The following is a 14,605-nucleotide window of genomic DNA, read 5'->3' as shown; positions in this document are numbered from 1 at the left end:
AAATCAACTAGAGAGTACGCCATTCTAGACTAGCTATTATGCAATGAGAGAGGATTAATTAGCAACGTGTGGAAGATCCTTTAAGGAAGAGTGACCATAATATGGTAGAATTCTTCATTAAGATGGAGAGTGACACAGTTAAGTCTGAGTTGAGGGTTCGGAACTTAAAGAAAGTTAACTTTGATGGCAAAGGATGCTTAAGGGGTTGGCAGTGGATAGGCAATGGCAAACATTTACAGAACACACGAATGAACTTCAACAATTGTACATCGCTGTCTGGCGCAAGAGTAAGGTGGGAAAGGTGGCTCAACCATGGCCGACAAGGGATATCAAGGATAGTGTTGATGCCAAAGAGGAGGCATATAAATTGGCCAGAAAAAGAAGAAAGCCTGAGGACTGGGAGAAATTTAAAATTCAGCAGAGGAGGACAAAGGGTTTAATTCGGAAGGGGAGAATAGAATTCGAGAGTAAGCTTGCAGAAAACATAAAAACTGACGGCAAAAGCTTCTATAGATATGGGAAGGGACAAGGACTGGTGAAGACAAATGTAGGTCCCTTACAGTTAGAATCGGGTGAATTTATAATGGGCAACAAAGAGACGGCAGACCAGTTGAACAAATACTTTGGATCTGTCTTCACTAAGGAGGACATAACTAACCTTCCGGAAGTTATAGGGGACAGAGAATCGAGCATGAAGGAGGAACTGAAGGAAATCCTGATTAGTCAGGAAATTGTATTGGGGAAATTGATGGGATTAAAACCCAATATGTCCCCAGGGCCTGATGCTCTGTATCTCAGAGTACTTAAGGAAGTGGCCCTAGAAATAGTGGGTGCATTGGTGATCATTTTCCAGCATTCTATAGACTCTGGAAGAGTTCCAATGGATTGGAGGGTAGCTAATGTAACCCCACTTTTCAGAAAAGGAGGGAGAGAGAAAACAGGGAATTAGAAACCGTTTAGCCTGACATCAGTGGTGGGGAAAATATTGGAGTCAATTATTAAGGATGAAATAACAGCATTTGGAAAGTGGGGACAGGATCGGTCCAAATCAGCATGGATTAACTAAAGGGAAATCATGCTGGATAAATCTTTTGGAATTATTTGAGGATGTGACCAGTAGTGTGAACAAGGGTGAAACAGTGGATGTTCTGTATCTGGACTTTCAAAAGGCCTTCGACAAGGTCCCACACAAGAGATTAGTGAGCAAAATTAAAGGGGCAGCACGATAGCACCGTGGCTTCGCAGCGAAAGGGTCCCAGGTTCGAAACCCCGCTGGGTCACTGTCTGTGCGGAGTCTGCACGTTCTCCCCGTGTCTGCGTGGGTTTCCTCCGGGTGCTCCGGCTTCCTCCCACAGTCCAAAGACGCGCAGATTAGGTGAATTGGCCATGATAAATTGCCCTTTGTGACCAAAAAGATTAGGAGGGGTTATTGGGTTACGGGGATAGGGTGGAAGTGAGGGCTTAAGTGGGTCGGTGCAGACACGATGAGCCGAATGATCTCCTTCTGCACTGTAAGTTCTATGTCTATATTCTATGGTATTGGGGGTAATGTATTGACGTGGATAAAGAGCTGGTTGGTAGACAGCAAACAGAGAATGGGAATAAACGGGTCCTTTTCAGAGTGGCAGGCAGTGACTAGTGGGGTACCGCAAGGTTTAATGCTGGGACCCCAGCTGTTCACAATATACATTGATGATTTGGACAAGGGAATTGCATGCAATATCTCCACATTTTCTGACAACACTGGGCTGGAGGGCAGTGTGTGCTGTGAGGAGAGGCTTCAGGGTGACTTGGACAGGCTGGTTGAGTGGGCAAATACTTGGCAAATGCAATATAATGTGGGTAAATGTGAGGTTATCCACTTTGGTGGCAAAAACAGGAAGTGTTTTTGAAAACTCACCACTATTCTTAGAAGTCCCCCTATACCAAAAAGGGCCGACCTTCTAAATGGTGAACAGGGATTCTCACTCCCCGACTCCGTTGCAAGCTTCAGTGGGTGCTATTCAGGTCAAACTATATTTTCAAGTTATCCCCCGGTATAACCCATACCTTCACCGAAGATTTCATCTACTTACCACTTAGTAGCATCGATCCTGGGTCCCGCATTGCTAAGTAACCACTGTTTCAGGTTAAAACTTTTAAGTTATTTTATTATTATATATTTTTCTTCTTTCTAAAAGATGCAATCACTGTCTTTACAGAAAAGTAAAAAGATCTTGCTTCTGGATCCTTCTGGTTGGTTGAAGGGACCTTCAGGCCCAACTTGACAATCAATCTTCTTTAAAGTCTGGTCTTCTTTAGATGTATCAGCTATTTTAGCTCGGCTGCTCTGCCCTGTCCATTTCCCATGGCCGAGCTGACTGACTCTAGCTGCTTCTCCCCTCTCTCTCTCTCTGAGTTCTGGTTCTGGTTCTGAATCTGATAGTTCCTGCCCTGGTCTCGAGATTTATATTTGCTTTCTAACAATTAAGTTTTTTGATGTCATGTAAAGTAACTCTTATTTTCTTTGATTGTAAAAAGTACCTTTTGAACTAAACCTTTTAATCCAACGAAGTATACATTTTGACATAACTTCATCTCATAGATCTGATTACATTGTGTCCTTTGTGATGTTCAAAATGCTTTGGTTTCAATAGGTGTTACTTTTAATTCCTGTCATTTCTATAGTTTTATTTTCCAATTGTGTCCTCAGCTCAATTTTGACTTTGATTTTGGCTTTGAATTAAGTTTCTCGTAGACTGATAGCCTCCAGTTTTCTTTAATTTACCTGGTATTAGCAAATTTTCACACCTAGAATCTCATCCTTTCTTTTCCAGGTCCTTACTGAGATAATTACTTTCAATGAAGGTGTGAGCCATTGTTTTTGGCTTCATTCAAAATCCTGTTTGTCTTGTTTGCTAAGCCTGCTTGACCAAGGCTATCTGCATTTTACAATCCTTCCCTGGCAGCTGCTGTTAACCCTTTGTGGGATCTTGCCCTGTATCCTCTCATGTTTCTCTCAGACCAGATATTGCCAGACTTCCATGTTTCAAATGACACATTTGTCCATATTATTAATTACAGAAGGCAGATTGTTATCTGAATGGTGGCGCTTGAAGAAAAGGGGAAATGCAACAAGACCTGGGTGCTATGGTGAAACAGTCACTGAAGGTTGGTATGCAGGTACAGCGGGCGGTGAGGAAAGCTAATGGCACGCTGGCCTTCATAGCGAGAGGATTGGAGTACAGGAGTAGGGATGTCTTGCTACAGTTATACCTTGGGTATTGTGTACAGTTTTGCTCTCCTAGCTTGAGGAAGGACATTCTTGCTCTTGAGGGTGTCCAGCGAAGGTTCACCAGACTAATTCCCGGGATGGCGGGACTGACATATGGGGAAAGACTGGGTCGACTGGGCTTGTACTCACTGGAGTTCAGAAGAATGAGAGGGGATCTCATAGAAACATATAAAATCCTGATGGGACTTGACAGGAGAGATGCGGGAAGAATGTTCCCGATGTTGAGGACGTCCAGAACTAGTGGTCACAGCCTAAGAATAAGGGGTAAGCCATTCAGGACTGAGATGAGGAAGAACCTCTTCTCTCAGAGAGTTGCGAACTTATGGAATTCTCTCCCACAGAAAGCTGTTGGGGCCAGGTCGTTGGATATATTCAAGAGGGAGCTGGACGTGATCCTTGCGGCTAACGGGATCAAGGTGTATGGAGAGAAAGCGGGAGTGGGATACTGAATTTGCATGCTCAGCCATGATCATATTGAATGGTAGTGCAGGCTTGAAGGGCCGAATGGCCTATTTCTGCCCCTATTTCCGATGATTCGATGTTTCGATCAAATTTGATTGAATTTTTTGAGCACTTGACTAAGTGAGGGTAGTGCAGTCGATGTCGTTTACATGGATTTGAAGCCTTTGACAAGGTGTTACATGGGAGATTTATGAAGAAGGCAAATGCACATGGGGTAGAGGGGAACTTGATAAGGTGGATTCAAAGCTGGCTGAGCTGTAGGAAACTGAGGGTGATGACAGACGGCTGCTTCAGTGACTGGAAGCCAGGGTACCACAGGGAACTGTGCTGGGTCCCCTATTATTTGTCATTTATATAAATGACATAGATGACTATGTGGGGGGAAGGATCAGTAAGTTTGCGGATGGCACAAAATAGGCCGGATGATTAACAGCGAGGCTGATAGTCTTGGGCTAACGGAAGATATGGACAGAATGGTCAAATGGGCTGCAAGTGGCAGGATAAATTTAATCCTGAAAGGTGTGAGCTGTTACACTTTGGAAGGAGCAATTTGACAAGGAAATATTCAATGAATGACACCACACTGGGTGGTCCTGAGGAACAAAGAGACTTTGGCATGTTTGTAAATCGATCTCTGAAGGCAGAAGGGCAGGTTAATAGGGTGGTGGAAAAAGCATATGGGACACTTGCCTTTATCAATTGTGGCAGAGATTACAAAAGCAGGGAGGTCATGTTGGAGCTGTGCAGAACTTTGGTGAGGCCACAGCTGGAGTACTGCATGCAGTTATGGTCATCACATTATAAGAAGGATGTGATTGCACTGGAACGGGTGCAGAGGAGATTCACCAGGATATTGCCTGGGACGGAGCATTTTAGTTTGAAGAGAGGTTGGATGTCTTGTGTTATGTACTGTGGGATAACACAGGCTGCAACTGGACGCAGCTTTAACCAAAAGATACTCCAGACCTTGAAGTTAGTTGAATCTGATTTATTGAACCAGTTGCACAGTTAGCTCGGTTCTCTATGAGTTCGACTCTCTGCTAACCTAAGTGTGGTTGCTCTGTCTGACTGAACCAGACTAGCTCTTAGCCACGTGCTGGAGGTGTATTACTGTACATACACCCTGACTCACTCTGTAGATGTTCATCAGTGGAAAGAGGCGGAGTGTGAGTGCCTCGTGCCTTTTATAGTGAGATACCGCCCCTGAGTGCCCTGCCTGCTCATTGGTCATGTCCTGTTCTCTGTGTTCATTAGCTGCCTGTCTGTATATCATTATTTGCATGTCTGCATATCATGGCAGGATAGGCTTTAGTTGTTTTCGTTGGAGCAGAAGAGACTGAAGGGCAACCTGATTATGGTTGACGACCAACGTAAAAAAAGACTTGAACTCTGAAAACAATGGTTTCAAAGTTGTTGCTCCTCATGGTGGTTTAACCGTGAGAAAAATGTGTTGCTATTCTCAAGATTGGTGTGTGACAGAAACTTGTGAATGGACAATAGGCGTTAGTTACTAAATGAAGAGTTGTGTTTGCAACTGGGAGAAGAAGTTCTGCTTTACTACAGGGTTTGTTTGAGGTAAACATCATGAACGTTGATCCATTATTGTGCTCCATGCGGTACAGCTGGAAGAAACAGTGAACAGGAGAACAGGCTTCATACGAAGCACACCGTGAGTAATTTATCCCAGACACAGCATTCACTAAACTGGATGGAATCTAATGAATCATAGAGCAAAGGAAAGGCCAAAACTGAGCGAAAATGTGTGGATTGATCGACACAGATTCCCAAAAGACCTGAGGCAGTCATCAGTTAAACTGTGCTGTGAAATGTGGTTATAGTTCCTACAGCTCTGAGCATTGATCTACCTTCCAGGAACTGGGTGGCAGTTTTCTCAGGGGCCAATGGAACTGTCAACTGTTGTACCAGGGACATCACAGAAGCTTCCCAAAGGCTTCCACATGGCTGAATAACATTCAGAAACTGGAGACAAAGATCTTCATTTATCATTATGTTTGCACCTTTCCAAAGGTGAGGCCCTCATTCTCTGCTCGAATGTGGCTATTCATTCACAAAAATACAATGCTGACAGCAATCAAAAAAATCTCTCTGAATCAATGTGTGTTGTACAGATTGGAAAAATACTGAAATTTATATTCAATTCCCTTGTCAGAAAAACCTGCGAGGCTTAAGCTTTATACGAAGCCAACGCTGCTTTCTATAGGTATGTCAGGAATAAGCGAATGACAAGGGAAAGAGTAGGACCAGTCAAGGACAGGGATGGGAAATTGTGTGTGGAGTCTGAAGAGATAGGCGAGATACTAAATGAATATTTTTCGTCAGTATTCACTCAGGAAAAAGATAATGTTGTGGAGGAGAATGCTGAGCCCCAGGCTAATAGAATAGATGGCATTGAGGTACGTAGGGAAGAGGTGTTGGCAATTCTGGACAGGCTGAAAATAGATAAGTCCCCGGGACCTGATGGGATTTATCCTAGGATTCTCTGGGAGGCCAGGGAAGAGATTGCTGGACCTTTGGCTTTGATTTTTATGTCATCATTGGCTACAGGAATAGTGCCAGAGGACTGGAGGACAGCAAATGTGGTCCCTTTGTTCAAAAAGGGGAGCAGAGACAACCCCGGCAACTATAGACCGGGGAGCCTCACGTCTGTAGTGGGTAAAGTCTTTGCGGGGATTATAAGAGACAAGATTTATAATCATCTAGATAGGAATAATATGATCAGGGATAGCCAGCATGGCTTTATGAAGGGTAGGTCATGCCTCTTTGAGTTCTTTGAGAAGGTGACTGAACAGGTAGATGAGGGTAGAGCAGTTGATGTGGTGTATATGGATTTCAGCAAAGCATTTGATAAGGTTCCCCACGGTAGGCTATTGCAGAAAATACGGAGGCTGGGGATTGAGGGTGATTTAGAGATGTGGATCAGAAATTGGCTAGCTGAAAGAAGACAGAGGGTGGTGGTTGATGGGAAATGTTCAGAATGGAGTACAGTCACAAGTGGAGTACCACAAGGATCTGTTCTGGGGCCGTTGCTGTTTGTCATTTTTATCAATGACCTAGAGGAAGGCGCAGAAGGGTGGGTGAGTAAATTTATAGACGATACTAAAGTCGGTGGTGTTGTCGATAGTGTGGGAGGATGTAGCAGGTTACAGAGGGATATAGATAAGCTGCAGAGCTGGGCTGAGAGGTAGCAAATGGAGTTTAATGTAGAGAAGTGTGAGGTGATTCACTTTGGAAGGAATAACAGGAATGCGGAATATTTGGCTAATGGTAAAGTTCTTGAAAGTGTGGATGAGCAGAGGGATCTCGGTGTCCATGTACATAGATCCCTGAAAGTTGCCACCCAGGTTGATAGGGTTGTGAAGAAGGCCTATGGAGTGTTGGCCTTTATTGGTAGAGGGATTGAGTTCCGGAGTCAGGAGGTCATGTTGCAGCTGTACAGAACTCTGGTACGGCCGCATTTGGAGTATTGCGTACAGTTCTGGTCACCGCATTATAGGAAGGACGTGGAGGCTTTGGAGCGGGTGCAGAGGAGGTTTACCAGGATGTTGCCTGGTATGGAGGGAAAATCTTATGAGGAAAGGCTGATGGACTTGAGGTTGTTTTCGTTGGAGAGAAAAGGTTAAGAGGAGACTTAATAGAGGCATACAAAATGATCAGGGGGTTAGATCGGGTGGACAGTGAGAGCCTTCTCCCGTGGATGGAAATGGCTGGCACGAGGGGACATAACTTTAAACTGAGGGGTAATAGATATAGGACAGAGGTCAGAGGTGGGTTCTTTACGCAGAGTAGTGAGGCCGTGGAATGCCCTACCTGCTACAGTAGTGAACTCGCCAACATTGAGGGCATTTAAAAGTTTATTGGATAAACATATGGATGATAATGGCATAGTGTAGGTTAGATGGCTTTTGTTTCGGTGCAACATCGTGGGCCGAAGGGCCTGTACTGCGCTGTATTGTTCTATGTTCTATGCTCGTAACTGTGCACCACCCAGTACTGAGCTGAGCAAGGATAACATATTGGCCTGAGCATGGGTTTTCTAATGGGAGTGTGGTCCCTGATGGCCTGGCATCAAGGGGTGACCCTGCCCCCACATGGCTGATGGGGCTTGAGGCCAAAGGTGAGACTGCCCCATCACTGTGGAAAACCCATTTCCAGAAACTGGCAGTAAACCCAATGGCCCACAGCCTTCTGGCCCCAGTGGCGCCAAAAGGAATGGTAGCCTTTGATGGAACTGCAGCAGGTTAGGGGTGGGTTGGTTTGGCAGTGGAACGGAAGTCATCTCGATCGACACAGGGCTCGAAAAAGAGGAACAAAATGACGCTGACAATTCAGAATTTCACATTTAACTGCTACATATTCATACTCCACAAGTCAATCCCAATTATCATTGTTGAAAGAATAATTACCCTGTTAGTTACATAGAACATAGAACGATACAGCGCAGTACAGACCCTTCGGCCCACGATGTTGTACCGAAACAAAAGCCATCTAACCTACACTATGCCATTATCATCCATATGTTTATCCAATAAACTTTTAAATGCCCTCAATGTTGGCGAGTTCACTACTGTTGCAGGTAGGGCATTCCACGGCCTCACTACTCTTTGCGTAAAGAACCTACCTCTGACCTCTGTCCTAAATCTATTACCCCTCAGTTTAAAGCTATGTCCCCTCGTGCCAGCCATTTCCATCCGCGGGAGAAGGCTCTCACTGTCCGCCCTATCTAACCCCCTGATCATTTTGTATGCCTCTATTAAGTCTCCTCTTAACCTTTTCTCTCCAACGAAAACAACCTCAAGTCCATCAGCCTTTCCTCATAAGATTTTCCCTCCATACCAGGCAACATCCTGGTAAATCTCCTCTGCACCTGCTCCAAAGCCTCCACGTCCTTCCTATAATGAGGTGACCAGAACTGTACGCAATACTCCAAATGCGGTCGTACCAGAGTTTTGTACAGCTGCAACATGACCTCCTGACTCCGGAACTCAATCCCTCTACCAATAAAGGCCAACACTCCATAGGCCTTCTTCACAACCCTATCAACTTGGGTGGCAACTTTCAGGGATCTATGTACATGGACACCGAGATCCCTCTGCTCATCCACACTTCCAAGAAATTTACCTTTAGCCAAATATTCCGCAAATTCAAATTCAATGATAATCTATGATTAATCTAGGACAAAGGTTCGGCACAACATCGTGGGCCGAAGGGCCTGTTCTGTGCTGTATTTTCTATGTTCTATGTTATGTATATATTCCTGTTATTCCTTCCAAAGTAAATCACCTCACACTTCTCTACATTAAACTCCATTTGCCACCTCTCAGCCCAGCTCTGCAGCTTATCTATATCCCTCTGTAACCTGCTACATCCTTCCACACTGTCGACAACACCACCGACTTTAGTATCGTCTGCAAATTTACTCACCCACCCTTCTGCGCCTTCCTCTAGGTCATTGATAAAAATGACAAACAGCAACGGCCCCAGAACAGATCCTTGTGGTATGCCACTTGTAACTGAACTCCATTCTGAACATTTCCCATCAAACACCACCCTCTGTCTTCTTTCAGCTAGCCAATTTCTGATCCACATCTCTAAATCACACTCAATCCCCAGCCTCCATATTTTCTGCAATAGCCTACCGTGGGGAACCTTATCAAACGCTTTACTGAAATCCATATACACCACATCAACTGCTCTACCCTCGTTTACCTGTTCAGTCACCTTCTCAAAGAATTCGATAAGGTTTGTGAGGCATGACCTACCCTTCACAAAGCCATGCTGACTATCCCTGATCATATTATTCCTATCTAGATGATTCTAAATCTTGTCTCTTATAATCCCCTCCAAGACTTTACCCACTACAGACGTGAGGCTCACCGGTCTATAGTTGCCGGGGTTGTCTTTGCTCCCCTTTTTGAACATAGGGACCACATTTGCTATCCTCCAGTCCTCTGGCACTATTCCTGTAGCCAATGATGACATAAAAATCAAAGCCAAAGGTCCAGCAATCTCTTCCCTGGCCTCCCAGAGAATCCTAGGATAAATCCCATCAGGCCCCGGGGACTTATCTATTTTCAACCTGTCCAGAATTGCCAACACCTCTTCCCTACGTACCTCAATGCCATCTATTCTAATAGCCTGGGTCTCAGCATTCTCCTCCACAACATTATCTTTTTCCTGAGTGAATACTGACGAAAAATATTCATTTAGTATCTCTCCTATCTCTTCAGACTCCACACACAACTTCCCATCCCTGTCCTTGACTGGTCCTACTCTTTCCCTAGTCATTCGCTTATTCCTGACATACCTATAGAAAGCTTTTGGGTTTTCCTTGATCCTACCTGCCAAATACTTCTCATGTCCCCTCCTTGCTCGTCTTAGCTCTCTCTTTAGATCCTTCCTCGCTACCTTGTAACTATCCATCACCCCAACTGAAACTTCACACCTCATCTTCACATAGGCCTCCTTCTTCCTCTGAACAAGAGATTCCACTTCTTTGGTAAACCACGGTTCCCTCGCTCTACGCCTTCCTCCCTGCCTGACCGGTACATACTTATCAAGAACACGCAGTAGCTGATCCTTGAACAAGCTCCACTTATCCAGTGTGCCCAACACTTGCAGCCTACTTCTCCACCTTATCCCCCCCAAGTCACGTCTAATGGCATCATAATTGCCCTTCCCCCAGCTATAACTCTTGCCCTGCGGTGTATACTTATCCCTTTCCATCATTAACGTAAACGTCACCGAATTGTGGTCACTGTCCCCAAAGTGCTCTCCTACCTCCAAATCCAACACTTGGCCTGGTTCATTACCCAAAACCAAATCCAACGTGGCCTCGCCTCTTGTTGGCCTGTCAACATATTGTGTCAGGAAACCCTCCTGCACACACTGTACAAAAAACGACCCATCTAATGTACTCAAACTATATCTTTTCCAGTCAATATTTGGAAAGTTAAAGTCTCCCATAATAACTACCCTGTTACTTTCGCTCTTATCCAGGATCATCCTCGCCATCCTTTCCTCTACATCCCTAGAACTATTTGGAGGCCTATAGAAAACTCCCAACAGGGTGACCTCTCCTTTCCTGTTTCTAACCTCAGCCCATACTACCTCGGAAGATGAGTCCCCATCTAGCATCCTCTCCGCCACCGTAATACTGCTCTTGACTAGCAGCGCCACACCTCCCCCTCTTTTGCCTCCTTCTCTGAGCTTACTAAAACACCTAAACCCCGGAACCTGCAACATCCATTCCTGTCCCTGCTCTATCCATGTCTCCGAAATGGCCACAACATCGAAGTCCCAGGTACCAACCCATGCTGCCAGTTCCCCCACCTTATTTCGTATACTCCTGGCATTGAAGTAGACACATTTCAAACCACCTACCTGAACACTGGCCCCCTCCTGCGATGTCAAATCTGTGCTCCTGACCTCTATACTCTCATTCTCCCTTACCCTAAAACTACAATCCAGGTTCCCATGCCCCTGCTGCATTAATTTAAACCCCCCCGAGTTACGCCATTTAATTTGTGGTGATGAATTTAATGGGTAATTAATGGGCAAATATAGCAACTTCATCAGACTCTCAGTGAGGTTAACGGTGAGCTGGGAAGTTAATGGTGCAGTGGCACAAATCAGTCACTAACTTGTGGCAATTTACAATTCATGGGGGATCTCTCCATTGCCACATGTCGCTGACTGGTTTTCACATTAATAAAGGTGTGCCTCATTCACAGCCCATTATTATCGGTAAGTTTGAGGCTGTGATGTTCTCAGCGATTGTAGAGGAAATAAGGCATGTCCGAGTCATTCAACACCAGTTTCGACCGCCTGGTCACACCTCCGAAGATGTCCTAACAGCCATATCTGCAGATATTGAAAGCCCCTCCGACATGTCATGAAGGAGGCAGATGTTGAGCTGTGCTGTTTTTTACAAGGAGATCTGCAAATAATCAGCAGCATTAAGCTGATACAGCCAGTGATTGCAATGCTCAGTGGAAAAATTCACTCTGTACAACTATAGGAAGCACAGAAGGAGGCCATTCAGCCCATCGTCTCTGCTCGGACCAAAAAAAGGGAAAAATCCAGCCGCGCATTTTAATTCCACTATTTGCATTCTACTCTCAGGGTAACGTGGATGGTGGCAACGTCGCCCCCGCCCCTCGTCAGTGACCGTCACATCTGATGAAAACGCTATGTCTGAGGCGTGCCCAGCCTTGGCTCTGGAACGTCTCACCTAGACAAGCCCTGGACAGGTCCACTGGCCAGAGGAAGACTGCCAAGGTAATCAAGGTCTACAGGGTGTTAGCGACAGCAGGCTGCCCCCAACCCAATGGCAGCGGTGGGGAAACGCCAAGACATAGCGCTCACAAACAGAACTTTAAGTCACTATGATCACCGTCACCATCCCAGTGTATGCCCGGCCCCACCAGCAGGACAGACCCAGCAGCGGTGGTGGTGGCACAGCGGAAATCAGTCGTGAGGGAGTTGCCCTGGAAGTCCACAGCATTGACCCTGTACCCATTTAATTATTGCCGATAATCTTCCAACTTCTGCGTGTATCCGCCAAACAAGGTAATGCGAGATGACGCGATGATGTCACCCACCCAACATCACTGCCGGCCATTCCAGGGGTGATCAGGACCCGCTTCCTGAGTGTTAAATTCAGAGCAACGTGGAAACAATGTGTTATTCACCAGGCTCACTCACCACCAACTACATCGTGGGAAATACACGACCCCATGCCACGGGGCGATGAGCACACCTATCCTCACCTGGGAACGGAATCTTCCTCCCAGTTACTCAATCGCAATCCCCTTACAGCCAGAGTCTTCTCTCTGAGAATTGAGAACCTTTTCTGATTGAAATCTGCCTCACAGCCTGTTTGTGGATCTGGTGAGTAGAGCTGAGGGTGTTCTTCCACTGCACATCCAGGAGCTCAGATCTCCTCATCCTGACAGAATTGTTGCTCAGAGCGACTAACAAGATTCGCATGAAGCAAACAAAAACAAAATGTTACTAAATCTCTGTTTCGTTAGAGAAATAATTTGTGAGCAGGAAAAAAAGTACTTGTTTTAATAATCGTATCCCTTTTATTGTCACAAGTAGGCTTGCATTAACCCTGCAATGAAGTTACTGTGAAAAGCCCCTAGTTTCCACATTCCGGCGCCTGCTCAGGTACACAGAGGGAGAATTCAGAATTCTCAGCTGTTACGGGAATTGAACCAACACTGCTGGCCTTGTTCTGCATCACAAACCAGCTGTCTAGCCCACTGAGCTAAACCTGCCCTGCTTCCAGAGGGGTTCATGGGATTTTGATAACAATGGAAGGGGGGGGGGCTGTACTAACTCACCCCACAATTAATTATAAAACTTAACCTGGGTCAGTATTACCCAGTGGTTCGGATATTGTAACACCTTGGTTTCAGAATTTAACATTCTTTCAGAGATGTTGGGCGGGATTCACCGTCGGCCAACACCGAAATCGCAATTGGGCAAAGAATAGCCTCCAACGCCAAAATTGCGGTAGGCACTGGTTTGACGCCAAATCAGCACCCCGAAAATGGCGTAAATGCGTCGCCCGTCACCCGGCATTTAAGCACCGTTGGCATATCATTAGCGGGCCTGACCATCTATTCTTCGGGGCCTCCTCTATTCACCGCCGCTGATGGGCCGAGTTCCTGATGGTGCGGTTCACTTGTGGTCTCAGCTCTCAGGAACCTGGTGTGGCGGCTGCGGACTGTGTCCCGTGACACCACAGCCAGCCAGGAGCCGTGTTGCTGGCCGGGGGGTGGGGGGGGCTTCTGCGAGGGCTGAGGGTAGTGGCGGGGGATGGCCAAGGGGTGGCCAGAGGGTGGCTAGCTGGACAGTATTTGGCAGGTCGTGTCCGCGCACGGCCAGCGCCATGTTTTGCAGCGCGACCGCTGCAGGTCGTCGCCATGCTCATGCACAGCCATGGACCCGGCCATTCTACAGCCGTTATTGTCGTGGGAGCCGGAAGTCTCACTCAATGCGGCTGCTAGCTCGTCGCAGGATCGGTGAGGGTTTGGCACCGATCTTTCCATCGTAAAACACTACAGTTCCCGGCGTTGGCACTCAGCCTCCATATCAGAGAATCCAGCCCAATTACTTCTATTCTTTTGCTGAATATAACTGACAGACATACAAGTTCCTTTGAGCAAGGATTTTGTGCAGCCTTATCTTGGTTTCACGACCCGGCTTCCTGTTCTCTTCTTCCTCATTTAAATTCCGTGTGCAATTTATACGAGGCACTTATTCCAATGTGAGAAAGAAGGGCTGGGTGACTGACGACAAGAACTGACCTGATCTGGAACAAGACCATGCGGATTCTGATTCTTCTTATTTGTTCTCTGCCCGGTGAGTAACAGCCAGAGCTGAATATTCAGATAATCAGCGTTAGTTGAATTCTAGTCTACAGGCCGTACGGCAGAGATGTTTAAAATATTTGGAGACAGAAACAACACAAAAGGAGTTTTTGTGGCGCAGTGGGTAAAGCCTCTGTATCTCAGACAGAAGCTCCAGGTTCGAGTCCCACTCCTGCTCTCGATGGGAGTGGAAGGCGTGTTCTTACGGGGACAAACAGGTTGATTATCAACCTGCAAATCCTCCCAACACACGGCAGGCAGTCAGTAAGAGGGGGAGAAGTTCCCAGGCAGTCATGCTCGATGTGGAGTGGTGCCCCTCAAGGTTTCAGGCGAGTGACCAGTCCCAGCAAAATTTAGCTGTTGAAAACAGACATACGTATTTGCTTTGTCTGCCTCGTGTCTCTCTAGATTTGGGAAGTCTCCCGGGTTTTAAGCACAAAATCCTCAGCAAAAAGAAATGAATAATATT

At 46.1% G+C, this 14,605-nt stretch overlaps 1 protein-coding gene across 1 annotated transcript in view; it reads left to right on the top strand.

The window, feature by feature from the left end:
* Positions 1–14,605, top strand: part of LOC140394559 (Fc receptor-like protein 5) — a 136,352-nt gene that overhangs the window by 48,795 nt on the left and 72,952 nt on the right. The window contains exons 7-8 of the mRNA XM_072481918.1: positions 5,609–5,764; positions 14,056–14,128. Of these exons, the coding sequence (XP_072338019.1) occupies positions 5,609–5,764; positions 14,056–14,128 (229 nt within the window). The remainder of the gene's footprint in view (positions 1–5,608; positions 5,765–14,055; positions 14,129–14,605) is intronic.

This window comes from Scyliorhinus torazame, chromosome 17, assembly GCF_047496885.1.
Source record: "Scyliorhinus torazame isolate Kashiwa2021f chromosome 17, sScyTor2.1, whole genome shotgun sequence".
NCBI classification, from domain to species: Eukaryota; Metazoa; Chordata; class Chondrichthyes; order Carcharhiniformes; family Scyliorhinidae; genus Scyliorhinus; species Scyliorhinus torazame.
This window is presented reverse-complemented; position numbering and strand designations above follow the sequence as displayed.